This window comes from Thamnophis sirtalis, unplaced genomic scaffold (assembly GCF_051295495.1).
Source record: "Thamnophis sirtalis isolate CommonGarterSnake01/CBP01778 unplaced genomic scaffold, rThaSir2_p1.2 scaffold_9, whole genome shotgun sequence".
NCBI classification, from domain to species: Eukaryota; Metazoa; Chordata; class Lepidosauria; order Squamata; family Natricidae; genus Thamnophis; species Thamnophis sirtalis.
In genome coordinates this window covers 39,694,167-39,717,221 of record NW_028261389.1, presented here as the reverse complement: position 1 = coordinate 39,717,221, position 23,055 = coordinate 39,694,167, and the positions used below count along the sequence as shown (strand labels likewise).

At 34.9% G+C, this 23,055-nt stretch overlaps 1 protein-coding gene across 11 annotated transcripts in view; it reads right to left on the bottom strand.

The window, feature by feature from the left end:
• Positions 1 to 2,018: 2,018 nt before the first annotated feature.
• The window catches only part of MGAT4C (MGAT4 family member C), a 370,725-nt gene continuing 349,688 nt past the window's right edge, over positions 2,019 to 23,055 (bottom strand). For all 11 annotated transcript variants that reach the window (XM_087723374.1, XM_087723377.1, XM_087723376.1 and 8 more), the window contains 3 exons: positions 13,053 to 13,199; positions 7,020 to 7,167; positions 2,019 to 3,794 (listed from right to left, as the gene is read on the bottom strand). In XM_087723374.1, coding sequence (XP_087579500.1) covers positions 2,638 to 3,794; positions 7,020 to 7,167; positions 13,053 to 13,199 — 1,452 coding nt within the window. In that variant the 3' untranslated portion in view covers positions 2,019 to 2,637. The remainder of the gene's footprint in view (positions 3,795 to 7,019; positions 7,168 to 13,052; positions 13,200 to 23,055) is intronic.

Sequence of the window (23,055 nt, the reverse complement as noted above, 5' to 3'; positions counted from 1 at the left end):
ACATTTTTTTCTCTTTGTAGAGTAGCATAAACTAAAAAGACTTAAATTTCAAATGAAGACTACTTTCCATTTGTCAGCTAGATCAATATGAGAATGGGAATTCTTTACAATTGTTTCCATAGTGATTTATCACTGCTACTGTCACAATTGACAATTTGTTAATGTTATCACAATGAACATCACCTCCAACATAAGGCTTCAGAAATGCCAATTTCACAGTCTGTGCACAATGACAACTACTTCTAGCTTAGTAGTATAAAATATCACTACAGTTTATGTATGCATTTTGGGAGTGGGAGGTTTAAAGAAAGATGTTAATCTTATATATGAAAGATAACTCAAAAAGATTTGGGGAGAGATATATGGATTACTCTAGCAATTCCATAGTATAAAATCAAGAGTCTCCTATTTTTTTTCTTATTCAAAACTTGTTGAAAATTCTTTCAAAGAATGGAAATTTTCTACCTGATCTGATAGCCATAGCGTTTTTTCCCCTGTGCAATGGGAATGCATATATAGAGCAATGAAATATGTCACATGAAAAATCACAAAAAACACAGAAAACAAAAAAGTTAGCATCAGACAAACAGGGAAATATTACAATAAAAAATGTCAATCAATATAAGGACAAACAAATAGCCTTAAGGCACATCATGAAAGTGTGATCAAAGAATCACAAGTTTCCTTGTAGCAGAGATATACAGATGGTCACTGTGTACAAAGAATTAGTTCAGAGATGCAAAGTAAATTATACATTCCATGAATTAAACATGGGGGGGGGGAGGAATTCTGAAGATACAAATAATCCTTGCTTTGTGGAAGTTGGGCAATGCCAAAAAATCTATTAAAAAGAAGACATGGAGTTGGATGGCTAAGTGCAGGGCTGTCAAACTCCCAGTCAGTGGGCTGGATGCATCACACACTGGCCACATCCTGGCCCGGTTTAGTGAAGGGGAAAAAAGTCCCAATATATCATGTGATGCCACTATGATGACATGAGTTTGACACCCCTGGCTAAGTGGATCAGGAGAAATATTTTGTGTAAGATAGTATAATGAATAAATGCAATCACCCATACATTTTCCTATTAATTGTTTGCAAGAAAGGTAAAGGGCATAAAATATTATAAGACATATTGAAATGGAATGAAGCTATGCAATAGCACTATTGCGTATTTGTAATAATGCAAAAATTGGCAGGAATTCATTGTAAGTGGGTTGCTTATTTGATCAAACCCCACTCCCAATACATGAGATTGTAGATTGGTGTTCTGGGACTCCATGATAACAAATTTTATAGAGAGGAGTTATAGTTCAGCACCATAGCATATTTTGTGGGGGGGGGAGGAACCTTTCTAACATTATTCTATAATATTTCCAGTTTTAAAGCAGTTTGACTACAGTGACTGGTGACAACCTTGGCCAAAATGATTGGCAATAAAAGCTGGAGCATGGCTTCACAGACATCACATAGTATTGTTGAACCTAAGCAGGTCAAGGCTGGAATAGAACTGGGGATCTTAAGTTCTGCAGTTACAGAAAAGTGATGATTGAAATATTATAATAAAATAAAATAAAAAGTGGAGTGTAGTCAATATAAGACAGATTTTTAAATTCATATACTTTATCATGCTAACCTGTATTTAATTTTTGTGAGTAATTTGTTATATTTCTTATATTGTTTCATAATATCTGTATGGCAGGTCCCATATTTCAGCCCCATAGCTCCCTATGGCAGCTCCAAAGAACTTTAGTTTATATTCCTGGGAATACGTCTGCATAACAAATAATTGGTAGAATTCATTGTAACCTCACATAATACATAATTCTTAATATTCTTGCAGGTCTATATTCAGCTTATTAAAACCATTTGCATTCTACAGAAATGCAAAAATCATAGTTTTGCGTAAAACCTTGAATAATATTTCACATAAAGGTATCAATATGGTTTGAACAATGAAAAGTGGAAATTAAAGAGAGATGAAATGCAGTTACCCCATCAATTCTAGGTGATAAATCTGACTAGAACAAGTAATTTTTTGAGAGAATTCAAGAACAGTGGATACACTTACTGCAGTTTACAGGATAAGTACAGATTTATAACCAATTGTGTAATTTCAAATGTAATTTCAACATATCTTTTTTACAATGCTCACAGTAGAGAACATCAGCTGTATTAACAGGACTTCTTTATCAAAATTATCTCAAAACAAGCCACCAACCACTGTACAATTACAAACCACCACCACATTTTTAATTTGTACATGAACATGAGGGAGTTAAATTCCTTTGACAATCAATAGGCATGAGCCCACAAAATCCATAAATTGTACGATGTCAAAAACACAACCAGTCCTTCCCTCCCGAAAGGAGAAAAGAGAAGAAAACAACAAAGAAGTGGATCTGTGTTTGAGTGATGGACAGAACTTGTTTACATGTTCTATAAAATTCAGAAATTCCAACAAAGTAGTACTTGAATATTGCCTCACTGAACTAGTAAAAACTAGATTGCTTTTATTTGTTTTATGATCTCCCAGATTGCCAGTATCTGTAGCAAAAAGATTGGAAAAAAAAGTCATTTCATGGCACTATTTCATTGGGTTTAGGCAATGGTATATTCTGCTGCTGTTGATTTTCCTTATTGACTTGGTAGCTGTGAAATCCATATGCTAATACTTCTAATGATCAACCATTCCTTTTGACTTTTGGTAACAAGTATTCTCATGCAGTTAATATCAAAAAGAACTTTGTGCTCCACATCTGTGATTTCCAAATTTCCATTTTTAAATTCTCCTAGTCTCAAGAAGGTAGTACATTGCCTTTCCTTTTTGCCTCCAACAGTTTTTTCTCCAACTTCCAGAGCACCATGATGCAAAACATCATTTTGTCGGTCTTCAGTACCGGTGACAACTTTGATTTTGTTAATTTTAAGAGGCCTATCAAAGACAACGACATAAAAATCTCCAGTTGAGGGTGCTTTTGCCCAGAAGTATTCATCCACACTACTATATGCCTTGCTCGCCTCATAATTCTCAAATACGTTCATATTGGTATGCAAGTTGGCAGGAGGGTTATCTGGAAGGTCAAACGAATCCTCTTCAAAGTCATCATCTTTTAATTTATTTTCAGCTCCTTTATAAGATGAGTAATATCCCATGTGCTGAAAAAGGGATGGTTTGAAACGTATGACATCCTTTTGAGCCAACAGCCCACGGAAATGTATCAGCAACCAATCACAAGGCATTTCCTGGTAGAACATCAATAAAAAATGAGCCAGACGAGGGAGATCATGGGAATGATACAATTTCCCAATGTAACCCAACTTGGAAAATTCTAAAGTTACCCAGTAGGTTCCCTCTCGTGAAGTTATGACTTTCTTAATAACAGTCAAGAAGTTTTTTGCACATCTAACATCATCTTCTAACATTACATAATAATCAGAAAGGTTAGCACAAAAGTTAAGCAAGAATGCATAATCAACATTTTGCTTGGAGCGAAATTTCACCCGGTCTTCTGGATCATTGTAATTTCTCTTAAGTCCATTCAAAACTGGATAATATTCCTCTGGTGTATGGATTACCATTAATCTGCCAGCAATTACATGATGGGCAAATTTCTGTGAAATATCTTGAACCATGCTATCACACCAGGTGGAGTCAAATTCTGCCAGATGTACGACCACAGCAATTTCTTTCAGCTCTTCATAACTTGACTGTTCAAATATGGACTTGATTGTCTCCAGCAAATAATTCCCTTTTTTCCTTTTGACTGAAGATAGTCCAATGGTAAGATATCCTGAATAATAATAATGAAAATAAAAACAATATTTAAGTTCTATAGAACTGAGCAATAAAGCAAATTTACTTGTTATTCATAACAAATGATTGGGAACATAAAAACATAATCAACAAATATGTGTGTATGTCCATCAGAATGTTTCCCTTCTTGCTTTGGCTGCTTTTGAAACAATTCTTCTTGCATATATCTCTTAGCAAACATTTTGCCTTGTCTGTCCATCCGTCCATCCATCCATCCATCCATCTGTTCACCCATCCATCCATTTCCCTAGCTCAAAAAAGAAAGGGCCTCTTACCATTCAAGTAATAGACTTTTAGACTGTATGCATTAAAGTGGATGAACTACTAAATTATGCTAAAATGTCTTCCATTGAAAGTGGTGGGATTTTAACCGTACTTAAGTCTATCTGGGTTCATGTAACAATATGTTTTGAATTAGCCTTTCAAAATTGCTTGGGAGACATGATTTTGGCACTTTGAATTCAAAGATAATAATATCTTCTCTATTGCACCCTAGTATGTTTGCCTTATCATTTTAGGAGAAATGAGACCACATCTCTAACAAGCAGAGAAAGCAATTGCTGTTGTATCAAAATTACCATGTGGTAAATGTGGATACAGAACTTTGGGGATGGTTCCTTATGCTCTTCCAAACTAACAGAGACATATTTTTAGGAGCCTGGAAACAAAGAATTAAGAATTTCCTTATTTCTGCAAAGTTTTGGCTATTTATAAGCTATAGCTATCATTATTAAAATACAGCGTAGTTACACAATTTGTTTGTCTGTGTTTCTTGGGAGATCTGTAGATGTAGTTTGGATTTATCAGGAGAAATTTGATCCTAAATTCTTGTGAAGAGTCCTCTGCTGATGGTATATTATAAAATATTTTTCATTGCATCTAATAAATAACTTTACTGTATATGATATGAGCCCATCAACCTCAACTGTATGTTTGCATCATCACAGGTTTTTGATGACACTAAATCTTTTTAGAATGCCAACTGTTTTCTTAAATATGGTTATCATTCTATCTTTAGTTAAACAGAGTGCCTTAGTAGAAAAGTGCATCTCTCATGTAATCCATAAATGAAAATGATATAGTGTGAAGTTGAACTATTTGTGGTGTTCCCCAACAGCTACCTAATTCCAAGAGCAGACAAAGATTTTTGAACTCTGAAAGTTCAATGAAAGACAGCAGGAAAATGTCTTCATGGAAATCTGTGTTAACAATGAATTCTTCCCAAACAAGTTCTTTGAAGAAGCCAGAACTAACAACGGTTTTTGTAATCCTTTGTTCATGCCAGGAGAAAAGACATAAAAGAACTCAGCTGGCAAAACCAATCATTTCCTGATCTTCTTTTAATTTCTATCATTTTTCTTTCTTCTATTTTTCTTAGGTAGCCACTAACTGTGCCTCAGGATAGAAATCCATGAAAGAAAGATAAGGTTATGTCCATGTATGGGGTAGGTTGCCTAGCACTGATAAAAAGGTAACCTCCCTCTCTCGTTCTCTTTTTATTCTCCCTCATCAACTAGAGACCCTTACACACTTTTTTGCCTTGAAAGCAACCTCTCATTTTTATTCTCAGATTCCAGGTTAAGCTGTGATGTTCAACATGCTCAAATATTCCCTGCTTAGCAACTAGATATGTTTGTGTGGTGTTAATGCAAAGCTACAACTTTTAAATCTTTACTTCTTTCTTTTTGCTGTGGCAAGAAATTTAAGACTACATCTGTATATTTCTTTCTTTGCTATAACGATAAGCTTCGGGATTTTTCTCCTTCACTGCTGTAGCAAGAAACTACATCTTTTTATATATGTCTTTGCTTGCTTGCTTTTACTTACTCAGTCTATGGCTTAAATTCTCTGTATGTTCCATTAAAGAAGATCACTTCTCAAATCCCCCTACTTCCTATCTTTGAAACTTGCATTCTTTCTCTCTCTCGTTGAATAGAATGAAATTGCATTCCCCATAGATCAGGGGTCTCCAACCTTGTCAACTTTAAGCCTGGCGGACTTCAACTCCCAGAATTCTGGAAGTTGAAGTCCGCCAGGCTTAAAGTTGACAAGGTTGGAGACCCCTGCCATAGATGGTTAATTGCTCAAGTTCTCTGGCTTAGCATTTGGGCTGTAATTGTTTAAGAATGCTGTCTGAAACTGTTATTTGATTGCATTATATATCTTTTGGATCAAATATTTCTCAATACAATGTACTAATGGATTATTAATTATAGCTTCATTTTAGACTTCCAGATTGCATTAACCTATTTATAAGTCTCTGGATGCTAGAGAGAAACAGTATGACATGGTAGGTCCCCCTCTTCCCATTTTTTTCCCAACCTGGGCCAAAATATGATTTGTTTGCTTTTGCTTTAGAATTTTGTATACATCTACGTATGATGGTATGGAAACATAATTATGCATTAGGATATTCTAGCAAGTTGAGGTTGATTCAATTATTTTTGGTTAAAAAATAATAATTATTGCAATGTGTAAACTAGCTTTTCTCCCCTAATTTACCTGTATGATCAGGCAGTTCGTGGGAGCAACATATGAGCAAAATTGCTGTTGGCTGTTTAAGGAGAATATGAGATATTAAAAATGATTCTCAGACCTATGAAAAATAACTACTAAAAGTAGAGCTACTCTATTTGTTTGATATCCCACTTTTGAAAGGGAAATGCCTGAGTTCTCTTATATCTAAACCTCAACAGAGACAGAGAACATCTGGCTCACCTTTTCTGGATTTAGAAGTTGAGCAAGTTTAATCCTGGTTAGTAGTTGAATTAACCAACGAACCCCAGAGAAATAAATTAGGCAGGGAAAGTAAAAAGAAAAAAGAAAGAAACATGCTTCTGGAAGAGAGCAATGACAAATTACTTCAATACAGCTAGCAAGCATGTCCAAGGGTCCCCCAGGAGTTGAGCTCATCTTGAGGACATGTTTACTTTTATACCATGCAAAGGTAAAATTCTAGAAGGATCAGAAGGATGTTCCCCAGTTCAGCGAGATTACAAAGCCCTGCCTCTTCTTCTGAGTTGCACATAAGCTTTTTATGTTCTGTGAAAAAGGAGCTTATTAATATAATGGCAACTTAAAGCTTCTTTCATTGCCCTCTAAAAAGCTGATGAACTTACATCTGCCACATTTTCTTTGTGACATTTAGAATAGATAAAAACACTATTTGTTGTTAAGAAAATGGAAAAATTCTGTTCCTTACTTTTTCTTAGTAAAGGTGTGCCAGCCAGATAGCGATAGGAAACATTTATTGATCCTGAGAAGTTGGACAGATCTTTAAAACTGTGAACATACCGCTCGGAATTTAATTGATGTGTTGCCGTATCTCTGATTAACTGCTTATCTCCATTCTAGAAGTTGGAAGAGAGAAGAAAAACAAAATAAAAGACACATAGCATAATTATTGTAAGAAATGGAAGGAAGCAATACAAACAATATTTTGTATTATTTATCTGCTTCAATCTTACTTTATATCCAGTCCAGGTACAGGCATGTTTAACACATATATAATGTTTCCTATGTTTTCCAGCACCAAGACAGGACATATCATGTTATGTCAGATATGTTCAGATCTATATATAGTATAGGCTCTTATAGATAGTTCTCAGGTGTAGAACTATCAAATGCTCTTAAGGAGAAAGCCAGTAGTGTTAAATAGTCCAAAATGTAATTGACTAGAACCCAATCTCTTTTGTTTGGGAAGAATGGTCTCTATTGTTTTGCTTTGGTAACAGATTGAACTGTCCGTTTGGAATTGTACCAGCTCTCACATTTATTAACTCTGATCCCTTTGAATCAATGACAGGTAATCATAGGAGTCAATAATACTCCCTCTATAAGACCAGCAAGACTGCCAGAAGTCACAATTTAGTTTATCTAGCTAAGCATTAACCAGATATATCTCAATCTAGCAGCCTAGTGCTTTTTTCCAGCAGTTGCACCCAAAATTATAGGAAAGAGGTTAGTGGGTGTTGCATATTATTAGTAGAGAAAAATTGAAAGTTTTAGTGGATTTATGAAAGTGACCAAGTTTATATAACAAGGGAACATCAAGGGTTGTATAGGGGTTCTAAAACAAATAGGTTTCTGATTTCTAGGATTAAATTAGGCTAAAGGATAAAGTCTTATCTGCTATAAAGCTCTGAGTTCAGAAGATAAGCAAGATAAGAACCCTATAAATGGGAAAATTGATTGGCTCCAAATCGCATGGAACTCCAGTGTTTTAGACTTGAAAATAAAAGTTTAAAAATTCTTCTTATGACACAGATGATACAGAAGGAATTTTCCCAATACGCCATGCTAAAACAACATGAATGTCTTCATGTGGATGTACCATGAGTTCACTCCAGTTTGATGTGGTCATCGTTTCTCTTTCATGACCATCTCTAGAGTTAAGAATGATAGTCGATATTTCATTATTTAGCTAAATAATCATAAATCAAAATGTTGTTTTGTGATATAGTTATTGTTGTTATTTTACTATGTGTGGATATTTTGAATATTAATTAATATTTCATTTAACTAAGTCAGGTATTATGCTCAATGTACTCTTGGCTTTTTACTGGAGATTAATAAAAATAATAATATACTTTTATTGTATAATCTCCTTTCCCCTCCTCCTGGAAATAAGGCTAGAAGCCAGGATCTCAGATTTTCTTTGAAATAATCACTGAATGTGATTTCACTAATACAAAATTTGGCAGTCTGAACAATGCTTTCTTGTGATTCTTTCTTCTTTAATGCATCTTTAAGCTAGGCTTCCTCTACTTGTATTCCTTTCTACTTCTCAGAGGATATTCATGCAAAAACTACTTTGTTGCATTGCATTGAAATAGAGATTTTTTTTGTCCCTTTTTTCATGGCAGCTTAATGTGGCTAATGCTGGTAAGCAGCTTTAGTCATAGCACATGTCTAGAAACCTGGAAAGGAAATTTGCATAACTGTTGAAAATCCAAAGAAGTCAATTTCCTTGCATGCTGTCTGCATCTTTTGAGAAGTCTCAGCAGTAATGCAATCTATTTCCAGCTTCTGACAGCTGTGTGACTCCTCACCTTCCTCCTCTGTCCCTTGGCTGCCTGTGCCAATTAATTTTCCCCCATACCTTACCCAAGAGAAGATGACAAAGCAAACTGAACTTCTTTCTTGTCCTCTCTTCTCTCCGAATCAGTCTGAAAAAGGTGACTAGGTATTCACCAAAGAAGGGGGTGAAGCAGAAGATTTGATAGCGGAAGACAGGAGGGTTAGCTAGACATTTTTCACCTATGTTCTAACTTCTAACATCAAGTATCTATATTCACTTTTCCTTGACATTGCCTCTCTATTTGTTTATAAACGGCTCATTCTCTGAAGGATTATAGGTTATATTAATTAATTAAGACAAAACAATAGGACTAAATGCAAAACATAATGAACTAAAGTGAAAGATATACTACATATGTGTCTCACTGATAGAGAAGCAGTGAAGGGATAAAGGCATGCTTAGAGAAAAGGATCATGTGCCCTAGGTGAATGATTAAAACCAGGTCTTCACCTGGTACAAAAGGCAAATATTATTAACACTACTCTGGCCTCCAAAGGAAGGTCATTCTAACTTGTGTTGTACTTTTATTATCACTGCCTCAATCACTTTCACATGTTCATTCAGGGTCCTGAGGACTACACATCTAAGTACACCTGGAGAGTTTTAAAATGCTTGTTGTTTCCTATGCTTTTGGATTTTAAATACAAAAGCTTTCAAAAAAACATAACAAAACCATTAATCTTCTTCATTAATCAGAACACAAACAATATAATGGAGAAATCAGAAATGATGAGAGCTCTGCCCATAAAGAGAAAAAAAAAAGTAAAACAAAGAAATAAGTAAAGAAATCAAAAGCTTCATAAAGGTCAACAACATCCAACATTACAAATGAAAATAAAATCATGAATTGTTTTAACCAGGGCTTGTTGAATAAGCTAAAAACAAGGCAGATGAACAGGGTAATCATTTGGCCAATTGCTGATTTGTTGCATATTCTTCCTAATGCAATCTTGCCTTGAACCTCTGTGGATTAGTTACAGATTTGATGCAGCACAAAACTAACCCATCAATAAGCTATGAATTCTTGTTCATCTGGTACATTAAACTAGAAATAGGAAAAATACACTGTTTACTGGGAGCTGTAATTCAGCCAACACATATTTAGCTTAACATTTTAGTAATGCTTTGCAGAAACAATGACAATGATGTCATAATATCATTGATTCATAATGTGTCACAGTTGCATGTGGCTGATCTTGAAGAAACATTGCAGAGAAATATTTGGTAAAGGTAGGACAGTTTCTTCTTTTTCTAAAAAAAAATGCCTGTAAAATTGGTAGGAAACAATGTCTCTGTATTTTGATATTTGAATTGTGATGGGTTGGTAGCTTTATGGAAGCTATAAAAAGCTGATCTGCTTAATCCTAAAAGTACTTTGCTGTTAGATGTGAATTCAAAGTCAATCAAAAATTATTTATGAAATTGAGTTTTGAGGTGATGAAAAACATCAAAGCAAAATAGAAATTCTCAATTTTTATCTGCTTGTTGCCTGCTTAACCTATAATTTGTGTTCTCACCTATAAGTCAGCAGAAACTTGGCTTCATAATATATCTAAATGCATCCACCAAATGGGCCTTAAAAAGTCAAGAGCATTAGACAAGCAAAGCTGAGACTTGGCAATTAAATGTATCAGTTTTGTTTTGAAAGAAACAATGAGGGACAAACCTTTTTATTATTAAAAAAAGACAAATTAAGTGTAAGACATCATGCCATCTGGGAAGTTCACATAAAGATCTGAAAACAAGCAAAACAGAAATAGCATAAACTGCAACAAATAGAAAGCAACAGGATGCACCTAGAGGATCTTGAGTAATTAGCAAACCAAAGTAAGTATCAATGAATGTGACAAAAACATAGTGTAAACCAGATAAAATTCCATCACAAGTGAGGGGATGTGAATAAATAAAATCCTACAAAATGCTTTAATGGAAACAGTGCCAATAGAAGAAGCCACATTTCAAAAGCCTAGTGGAGTAAAAATGGCTAAAAAGGGAGTTTTCTTACTTCTAAAAACAATATGATTGAAACTGGAATATCCATCCACAAAAGCAATTTTTATCAGTGGTAAAATGTGTGTCGAATCGAACATGAATCATATAGTCAGTTGGAAAGGGTATTTTGATTAAGTGAAACGGTCCTAAAGATCCAGATTCTCTAGAAGTCTCCCATGCAAGAAGCAATGACAGAAGTCATTGACTGTATGGATGTGAACATCAAATTATTACCCATCAATTCAATTTCTTTGGCTCACAGAGAAATCTAGCTAGATGCTGTGGAAAATAGTACGGCAGTATAGACAAACTTTTGACCTAAGCCTGCAAGCAATTTATATGTTCCTTGCCCTGATATTTCTTACTGAGGCTGAAATTTTTTGAAAGAATCCAGTTTCTGAGAAAGAAGAGCATATTTACAACATAATGTGGAATTCTATTTCCACAGTGCTACAGTAACTATCATTGAATTGAACATGGGTTCTTAGGGTGATACTAGACAACCCCTGACTTGCTGAACAATCTTTTCAGAGATGCTTCCTTACCTAAACAGAGAAACAGAATGACCACAGGGGAGCAAAAAAGGAGCTGGCTTCCACATTGAAATTTCTTCTAGGAAGCTGGAAGGGAGGATTAGAAACCTTCCCTTTTCCCTTCCCTTTCCCTTTCCTTCCCAGCTAAGTGACTGCTGCTGTGTATGGGATGGGGGTATAGGATTGTAACAGTGGCTGGAAACTGGGAAATATAATGGAATATTCAAAATGAGCATCATACCAGCAACCTCAAAGCAGACACAACTTCCCAAAATTTCATTCCTTTGGGTCCTGGATTTTAGGTACACATCTAAGTTAGCTTATTTGCAGGTAGCTTGGTTCAAAAATTGTTGCCCTGTGATGCATTGTTTCACGCATTTTAAGTTATGGGAATGAGAGTTTTAGCACTATATACTGTAGATTTGCTGTTCCATATGTACTCAACAAATCATGCAGGAATAAGGTTCTAACAGGGGCTGTTACGTTTGTCTTTTTGTCAATATACCCTTTCTCCGTTTAGTGACTGTAATCTGTTCCAGTGACTTTGTTGTTAAGCAGAATGGTTGCTAAGTTAACATGTGACCAGGGGGAGGATATAGGAGGAAGGGGGACTGTGAAGATTGCTAGTTGCTATTGTCTAATTCAGGCGAAGCTCTCTCATGTAGCTATGCCAGCATTACTGCGACTCCAGTGTGCACTGTTGCCAGCCATAGAAATTTGGTTATGAGTCTGCATGTTGGATAGAAAATGATTTTTGTTTTACTACAGTTTATTACTGGTTTATTTTCAAATAGTTACTAAGCGAGGTACTGTAGTTCAGAGATGGGTTGCAAAATCTGACACTACCGGTTTGCTTGTGCTTGCGCACATGCGCAACGCTTATGCACATGCACAGAAGTGTCTGGATGAGTGGGCGGAGCCTCCCGCTTCTGCCACTACTGATTTGCCTAATCCGGCTGAACCGGCAGCTACCTACCTCTGCTGTAGTTATTAAACAAGGAGAAGGTATAAATGCTTTTTTCCCCCTTACTAGCATTGCACAGAGATTTGTTTTGAAGTTTTGATTAAATTTCTGAAGGGAATTGCCTTTCCAAAATGGATTAACAATTTGAATCAAACCATTGAATTAGATGCCTCCAAATTAATTCAGTGATTTGGAAGGGCTTTGCTGGAGTGGTGCAGTGGCCTAGAGATGGAGCTCCCACCTCACAATCAGGAGGCTGTGAGTTCGATCCTAGGTAGAGCCAGATATTTCTCTCTCTGGGCACAATGAGAATATATCTGCTGAACAAAACTCCACATTGGCGACAGGAAGGCCATCTGGCCATTAAACACTCTGCTAGCTCCATTCAGTTGCCCAGACTCCACCCCACAAGGGATTATGGAGTCATTAAAAGATGATGGTATTTAGAAGGGCTTTACTAACAGTATTCAAAAATTCAGATCAAACTAATTGAAATTAGAATCCGAGCATCAACTGAAAATTGAACCCAAATTTTACATGACCCCAAAAAATTCATTTTTTTCCTTTGGACTATTACACTTTATCTGCTTTTGTTTAGACAGCCTGCTTGTTTTTGTTATCCTGTGCTATTAAAAAACAGTTAATTCTATACAATATCCAACTTACCAAGACATAGCTATCTTCAATGTATAAGTTCAAGAACAACAAGCAAATGACAAGGACTCCAAGAAAGGATACAGCGGATCTCTTGCGCAGGCACCTCATTTTGTCCCAAAGCTTCAATGTGCATCTCACATGGAGACACAGCACCTCCTAAGAGAGAAAAACAGTAAAATTTGTTTGGGGCATTGCTGGAAATTTGCTTTTTTTGGTTACATTTTTAAACAAAAAAAATATTGAATTCATTTCCAGGTTGTCATTACCCCATAATACTCACAATTTTGAAATGGCTTGGTAGGAGTTTTTGTTTTAATCTGTTTCTTTTTAAAATGTGTTTATATTCATTTTAACTGACCTTTAATTTTTTTTAAGCTAAAATTGATGTGTCAGTTACATTTTCTATCTTGGAGAAAATAAGCAATACACTAAGGAACACAGTATGCCAGTTAGGGAAATAATTCACTGGAATTTCTACACTATCATCATGAAAACTAATCTAAAACAATTTGTTCATTTTTTTTCAAGAAGACTATGTGGGGTAGATTAAATGTTACATAGAATTTAAACGTTTAAAGACTGGTATTAATTCTTGTCTGTTTAAATGGAAAACGACCTTTGCTACCTGCTGGTTTGACACACCAAACAATTAAATTTAGTCAAATTACATAGGAAGGAAACAATATGTTAATTAAAGGAAATTATCAAGAAAGTGAATAAAATAATTGACATGTTTTGATTTTTCTTCAATTAAGTTAAGTTAATATTAATTATGTAAGTTAATAATATATAATAATAATATAAATTAAGTTAATAGCAATAGCACTTAGACTCATATACTGCTTCAGAATGCCCTACAGCCTTCTCTATGCAGTTTGCAGAGTCGTCATATTGCCCCCAATTTGAGTCCTAATTTTACCCACCTCAGAAGGGTGGGAGGCTGAGTCAACCTCGAGCCTGCTGATATTTGAATTGCCAAATTGCAGTCAGTCAGCAATCAGCAGAAGTAATCTGCAATACTGTATTCTAACCACTGCGCCACTGCACCTCAATAACCTTTCTTTTTACTAAAAATAACATTTTAGTAACTTTACTAATGCTTTAAAATTTTTGTTAGGGCCCAAATAATCAACTTGGATGGTTGATGCTTTGAAATAAATGCTGTATAATACATATAATATTGGGATAACTTTTTAAAGCATAAAAACAAGAGCCTGATAAAAATATATCACTGTTTTAATGACTTAAGCAAAAGTGCTTTGAATCTGCTCTCGTGCATTGCGAATAATTTCAAAGCAGAAGTAAAGTTCTACAACTCAATAATACTCTTAAGAGATTTTGCTGCAATTAAGACATCATGCTTTACCAAATTATTAATGAGTGGTGCCAACTAAAGTGGATTGCATTAGCTGCGTCACAAGTCTAATTCATATTTCAAAGTTGAAAGTGCACTAATTGGATCATTGCCATTTTGTTCCTCATCCTTTAGAGGAAAAATAAAATAAAAAATAAAAATATCCATAAATCCTATGGATATATATGGAAATGGCAAATAAATTCACATATTTATGTATAATATGATACATTAAGTACAATGTCTGAAAGAAAATAATACCAAAATGCAGATTTAAAAATAAATCAAAAATAAGATGTTCGTTATATCTCATTATACCACTTTGTTCAGAAAAAATCCTAACCATTAATTGTTCTAAAATCACTAGATGGCAGTATGGACTTATTTGTTTCTGCATCTATTTTACCTCTTTACAATTAGGTTACAAAAATGCATCATTTCAGCTTTTTTTCCCGCCGTTAACACATTTTGGACCAAATCTGATTTAACATTTTTCCTCTCAAAAGAAACTTACAGTATATTAAAAAGGTTACATCAGAATTCAAAACTGATGTGGATTTTTCCCCTCTGGGTGAGGAAAAAATGTAAGGCAAAAAGAAAAGCTGTCTGCTCACTAAAAAAGCTGTTTCCAAAATTCATTAACTACATGGCTCCATATGTCACAGAAATAGAACAGTTAAAATAATTTATTTGAAATTGTGTATTGCATTTTAAAGAGATTAATTACACATACTTTACAAGAAAACAGTGAAAACAAATAAAGAAAATAAATCAGGAGGAATGAAAAGATAAGCAGTATTGTAAAATATAAATATTATTTCATCTCCAAATCTGTGAAAAAAGATTCAAAAGGCTGAATAAGAGATACAGTTTTATTAATTAATTTGGAGATTCTTTAGGGTAGATATGTTCATTCATTCATTTATTCATTCATTCGTTTGTTCATTTGTTTGTTCATTATTTATTCATTATATTTCGACAATACCAATCAGAATTAAAATAACCTACTTCTTTCTTTTCACTCGTTCTGCAGAGGTCCATACTAGTGTAAGTTAAGGATGGGGAATATCTCCTCACCTTTCTAAGTTCCTCCTGCTTGATTCAAAGTATCAAATCTATTATTAAAAGTTATCTTTATGTCCTACTGTTGATTTACCTTAAAATATGTCTAAAACTTCTGGTCACAGTAATTCTTCTCATTAAGGAAATTGTCACAAAGGATGATCCAACTGTTGGGTCGCCACAAGACAATGAGATAAATGTAAAAAATGTATATACATCAGAATTCTGCTACAAAGACTTATCTGGTCCACCAATCTGTTCCCACAACTAGATACTTAGAGGATATTCAAAAGTAGGATATTAACTGCACCGTTTTTATTTATTTATTTATTAATCATTTTTAAAATAAAAAGGGAGAGAACCAGCAAGCAAAAAGTGAAAGCAAAAAAATAATGTCTATATTTTATATTATTCGTGTGTGTGTTTGTGTGTTTGTGTGTTTGTGTGTGTGTATGTGTGTGTGTATGTGTGTGTGCATGCAGTGGTGGCACAGTGGTTAGAATGCAGTACTGCAGGCTACTTCTCCTGACTGCTGGCTGCCAGCAGTTTGGCAGTTCGAGTCCCAAGTGTAAAATGGGGACCCAAATTGTTGGGGGCAATATGCTGACTCTGTAAACCGCTTAGAGAGGGCTGTAAAACACTTTGAAGTGGTATGTAAGTCTAAGTGCTATTGTTATTGCTATACAAATATTATCTATAAGTAAATAAAGGAATTCCCAAAGTTGTACAATTGGAACAACACAACACAAGTAATCATAAAAAACAGAGAATGCAAAAAGAGAGAAAAAGAGAATAAGGCAAAGAAAATTACTAAAAATCCTGTAGATAAATATCACTTTCCAACTTCTGACTAATGTACAATATTTGTAGACTTTAATTATATCAATTGATATTCTAAGGTACTATTCCCAATACTAAAAATCACTGAAGCTCTTACCCTCCATAACTTTCAAATCTGAACAACTAATATCCATCTATGGAATTCCTTTCAATCAGATTAATGGAGGAAACAGCCACTGTTTCTTAATTCAAGCGGGACAGAGATATGTGAACTGTAACAATTGCATCAGTTCATTCCTGGTTATGCTGTGATCTTTTTAGGGTGGCTTCTTTTCTAGAACCAAATGGAAGCTCTGTGACAAGCTATTTGGGGAGCATTCAAATAAAATGCATGGCATTAAAATGTGTGTGAGCTCATGTGTATGAGCTTTTCTATAATGCTAAAGTAATTGCAAGCTAATCTTAGCTCTAAAACAATATGCACATTAAACACATTTGCTAATATTCTTAACTTTTTAAAAAGTAATGACTTACAGTATAAAGTTAAAACTAAAAAAAAATACCCCAAGAATACTGGGTACTAACAATGTGTAGTATTTGCTTCCTTGATGTCACTGAGTATATATCTTTATGCTTTATAGCTCAGTGTCATGCTCTGCTTAGCTGAGGTCATCATCTATAGGAGCTGATGCAAGCATACCTTCCCCATCATTCATATACAAGGACACATTTTCTTCTCATTCGAATAGGAGGGTAGCGTTCAGCTCTAGCATGTTGCAGCATCTTCTCCTATGCCACTATTCAGCAAAGTTGTTTGTCACATCTATGGAGTCATCAAATTGCACTGTCTATCTTGCATTAAAATGCTATTTAGAAAATATGGATGGTGCAAAAGAAATGCAAAGTTCTGTCTGTTTTCACAGCGTGCCTTTGTCAGCATTCCAAATATCATGCAGAATTAAATCAGAGTCCAATGCAAAACAATCCTTTTGGTTCCAATTTAATAAAGCAGACATCTTAGGCACATCTGTGTTATGGAATCCCAATACTGGAAATGACATCAGAATTCCACCCAGTTAAAAGTTCATGATCTTGTCCCCACACCCACAATCCATCACATGGTCCAATCTTCTTCCACGCTGGCATCCACACCCAGCTGCTTCCGGTCAGGTGTACTGGTGCAGAGACAAAGGATAACCTTGGCTTCTAGTAAAGAATGAAAACAATACATTCCACAATCTATTCCCCCCTCCCATCAACTATACTAAAGAAACAGCATAATGAAATAAGAGAAAGTATAGCAGGCCAAAATTCTAAAAGGAATATAAATGCAGGCCTGACAGGCTTGTTGAGCACTCTAATATCCCAATAAAGGCTTTTCAATTTTATTGTATAGGACGCATTGGTTGTTAATGAGTTTATTATCAGATAATCTGACTAATTATGAAGAGTATGCACTTTTAAAAAATTTATAATCTGTGGGGTCCTTGGTGCTGGGTTTGTTGTCTTGCAGACATTTCATTATCCAACTGGTAACATCATAGGTGCTAAAAGGAAATGGGGTTTGCTTTCTGTTTATATACAAGTGGCTTGCCCTGTCAGTGTTGGTGAAAATATTCTTAGTACCGTAGTTCCTTGACTGTGAAGCTATTATTTACTGTTTGATTGTTGATCTGGAAGTAATCCTGGTTTTAATCTCTACTTGTTGTTGATTGCTTCATATGTCTACTCCAATTCCTTTTTCATTATGACAAAGGTGCCATTTGCATACTGGATTTATATCAGGTTTGTATCTATGGGAGTGCTATACTTTTTAGACATTGCATTACAGACTCTGCTATGAATCCTGAAAGTGGTGATTTGTTGGTATATTTGTCAAACTGAAAGTAGGCAGTATGGCAAAGGTTAATGAGGTCCATGATTCTGGTTTTAGTATTTTACTATTTGTTTATATCAGATGTGTTGTATAGTAGTGCTGGCCATGGATTCTTTCACTAATTCTGGGTCTATGGATCAATTATCTGATTCTTTTGAGGCAGAGTGAGGAGTTGGAAGAATATTGCTTCCTCTGTAAGTTATCCAATCTTATTTAGCTATGCAGAAGGTTGAGGTCCCCAATAATGATAGAATTGCAAAGAAAGATATGTCAGGCCAAAGGAACTCGGAGGCATTCATAGAAGTGTGGGAGAATGGGCCCACTGCTTTTCATCTACCACTATTCTTCTTTTGTGATTTTATCTTTTTTCATAAGATCACTAAGGGATCCCTTGATCCAGTGGTCTAGTTTCTGTATTGGATTCATTTTAACTGGGGTGTAGGTTATCTTCTAATAATTCTTTGGCTTTTTATATATACTATATATTGTAATCTGTCCATCATAACAATGGTTTGGCCTTTGTCTACAGATAGGATGATGATGGTTTGTCTGAAACAGAACAGAAACAGAACCAACTCAAAGCAGAAGATAAAGCAGTCCTCAAAAACCTAACAAACCAAGCCACCATCATCCTACCAGCAGTTATATCAGACTGACATAGTTTGATACATTATTGTAAAACAATGCATCAAAATTTAACCACCAGAGAAGCTTAAAATATGTATGCCCAATTAATATTTGGCTGATATTATAATCATTTAGTTAATTTTATCTTATCGTCATTATTTTTATAAATAACTCAAAGTGGTGAACATACCTAATATTCCTTCATCCTCTTATTTTCCTCATAACAATTATCCTGTAAGGTGGGTTGGGCTGAGAAAGAGTGACTGGCCCAATGTTATCCAGTCAGCTTTCATGCCCAAAGTGAGACTAGAACTCACAATCTTCCAGTTTCTAGCCTGGTGCCTTACCACTAGATCAAACTGGCTCCTACTTCTATATTTCTTGAACATATTACTTCATATTTGGTTTTTTCCTGATATAGTTGCAACATATGATCACTTACCTTCAAGCATGTTCTATTTTATCTTTCTATTCTTCTGCCTTAAATGCTGTCTTTAAAAGCCATTAATGATGCCCCTAGGCTTATATATTATTGCCTTCATCAAACTTCAGAAGTGATATTTCAAAACACTATCAAAATAACAGCATGTCTCCCATGGATAATATTAAATTAAATTAAATAGGACACATAATTTCAAAGTTATTAAACAGATTTGTGGGATTTCTTGCTAATGAAGTGAAAAACAGTGCAGGCAAAAACATATATTGAAGATCAAAATAGAAGCTGTGATTTATAATAAAAGTTTATTGTCCAAAAGAAAAATATGGCAGTTCTCCTCAAAGTGTATATTTATTATCAATCAGAAAAGAGAAGGAAAATATCAAAAGGGACCAGGAGGGGAGAGAAGAGTGGGTCTGAGACAGGATTGGCATAGGGGGAGTGGGAGTTGGGGAAAAATTCCCTCCCTCTCTCCTGATGTTTACTTCATTTAAAAAGTGGCTTAATTTAAAAAGCAAAGAAGTTTTAAAAAAAGAAAAAAAAAACCCTCCTGTATTGCTCAAAGAGCTAATGGTCTCTTAGGGCAGAGTCATGCTGTTCTATCATATCATTCTCATAATCCTGCAGGAACTGCAGTGAGCCTGTCCTCAGACAATGCAATGTCAAAAACAGCCTTTATCTACAAGCCATGTAGGGCTTAAAAAGAAGTTCAAAAAGCAAAGTCAAATGAAAAACCTATTTCCAAATAGTAGTTTCCACTTTGAAAATGGCACCTATTTTCACAGGGGAAGAATGTTTTAAGTAAATTGAAAGAAGAATGTGAATCAAAAGATTCGGAGGGGGCACATAGTGAGAAGACACCAGTAAATGTAATTGCTATGGATGATTCTGATGTCTATTCCCATCAGAGTCTGTCTTGAAACACATTTTGGCAAGGATTGCAAAGGAAAGATGTTGGGGATTGCCCATGTTCCAACACCTTGCCTGTAAACAAATGCCTTGTTTTTTAAGTAAATGTGATGTTTGCTTTCCTGTCACCCTGCTTCATGCAAGAAAAGAATCTAGAACAGTTTACCACAACCTTGGGAATATAAAATGCATGGATTTCAATTCCCAGAATTCCCCAATCAGCATGTTGGCTGTGGAATTCAGGGATTTTTAAGTTCCCAAAGTTAGAACTTTAAGCATCTTAAAGTTCCAAAGGTTGAAAACAATGGTGTAGCATAATGCCATTGGTGGCTCTATACGTTCTCTTCTGATATGCATCCTAGTTCAAATTATGTAAAAGAAATAAAAGGCTAGCATCCAAGATAGAACTGTTGACATCCTTTCTGCAGCCAAGAAGGAAATGTTCCCAAAATAATGAACCCTCACATAATAAATATTTTCCTTTTAAAATAATAGTTAACATATTACAAAGCGGTCTGGAAAAAAGAAAAACCACAGTGAACAATTAGTTTGGAGTAGATATAGCAATGGTCTGCATCAGTTTAAATGCCTGTTTTCTGTTTCATATACTTATTTTTTTTAGTAGAACTAAATTGTGCAAATATTTGGAGAACAGAACTCATATTTCTTCACCTCACCAAGCTTAAAATGTTGCTCTATCTTAATACAAATATTGAAAATTAGTTGAAGAGACATTAATGAATTTAGAGTTATATAATACTATATAAATCATTTTGGAAGTGCTGATTCTATTTCAAACACAATAAATTCTGTATCTATAGGTCTTCAAAATTCTATTTTCATTAGTATGTTGCAGCTATGTCTATATTTCTCATTACATAAATGTAATAATCAGGGTCTTCCACAAAAAAGAGGGAGTCAAGCTATTCTCCAAAGCACCTGAGGGTAGGACAAGAAGCAATGGGTAAAAACTAATCAAGGAGAGAACCAACCATGGTAAGGATAAATTTCCTGACAATTAATTCTTTGGAACAATTAATCAATGGGACAACTTGCCTTCAGCAGTTGTGAATGCTCCAACACTGGAAGTTTTTAAGAAAAGTTTGGATAACCATTTGTCTGAAGTAGGGTAGGGTATCCTGCCTAAGCAGGGGGTTGGACTAAAAGACCTCCAATGTCCCCTTCCAACTCTGTTATTCTATTCTAATAATGAATAACTGCTTGACAGCAGAACTTTGAACCTACCTGTTTTTCCCAAGTGCACAAATATTTTCCAAGCACCCAAACAAACAGATAAAACATTTGCAAAGAGTAATATTTTGCTTTGTAGTATAATACAACTTTTTCTGTTTCCAACTTCCCCCTCAAAGAAAAACAGGATATAATGAATATGGATGATCCATTAGGAAATGCTCTACAACAACCTTCTCTAATTTAAAATTCTCCAGATGTGTTGAACTACAATTTTGCAGAATTCCCATGTAGCATGGCTTAGGAATCTTAGAATATCTGGAGAGGACCAGAATTAAAAATGCTTGTGTGTATATGTATATATTCCAAATAATTCCAACATATCAAAACAATTATTAGAATGACCTTTGCTTTGAAAGCTGATTGTGGTTTAAAATTGAATTATATACAGAGATAAATTCTTCAACCCACAACTAATAAACCTCATTCTCTTGTTATGTTTTTTTTTAATCCAAAGTATCATTTCCCAGCTACTCTGCACTGCATGGAGCTTTCCATATATCATCAGTTCATAAGCTCATCAGGGATAAATGAAAAGCATGATCAAGATGTTTTAATTTGTACATAGCAGAACAGACTGGGATTTTGTTTGCATCTGTGTAATTAAGATCATACTCTATTCCAATAGGACTGAATATTAGATTTTCTTTTGCCTGTCATCCTTTCATTTATAAAATGAAAGGTAGGAGGCTGTAGATTCCACTTTGCTGCTTTGTAACACATGCAACAATTCAGCACCCCACTCAATAGGAGTAAAAACAATGTCACCAAAACACTCTCCTAGAAAGGATGAAGGGAAGGGAAGGGAGAGAGGGAGGGAGGGATAATTCTGTACCACAGCCTAAATAGCTCTTGGCTATTTCTTAAGCAGACTTCAGAAAATGCAGTGTAGTTTGCAGTAGGATAGCCAAGGAGCTGGGCTGGTGCTCAGCTGGACTATAGCTACTGCAAGATGATTGCTCATTTCCCTCTTCTTGCCCTTTCTATGAGTATCTGTCTTTTCTTCCTAATTCCATCTCCTTGGTTTTCCAATCTCTGAACACTTTACTGTTCAATTTTAGTGACTTGGATGTGCTACGTTGCAATATTAAATGTAAAACATATTGGTTTTGTGAGTAGCATTAACTTACATAGAGTTAATTATTGGTTGTCGGTATTTATATTTACCCATTTATCATTGGATAAGCTACATGTAGTAGTGCTTGTGATTTTTATGAAGCCATTTATTGGTAGGTTGTCTACTACAGATGATTCCAAAATATATTAGCATTTATAATTGCAGACAATGTTTTCAAAAACTTCTCTGTTGAGATTCAAAACTAATCCTGGAAGCCTTGTGGTCTGTTAGCATTTGCAAATGAGAAGCATGACAACGCTCATCTGAGTTATCCACATGGACCTATGTGGTGTCTTCTTCAGTTTTATCTTGATCAAGTTAATATAAAATTGTGAACTTCTATTTATTTTATGGTCTACATAATTTTCTGCCCAAAGCACCGGACTATTTTCTGAAAGCTTCATGTTTCAATATGTAGCACAAATATTTTTGGATATGAATATTTCTAGTGATGCAGCATCCATATTTATAAATCCCTCTTATTATGGTTGTTCAAAGAAAACCATATTGACTTTGAGCTTGTTTGGAGGACTTTGAGCTAGCAGAGAAGCATAGCTATTGTAAACTTTTGACTGAAGATAGTACACTCCTTTTATA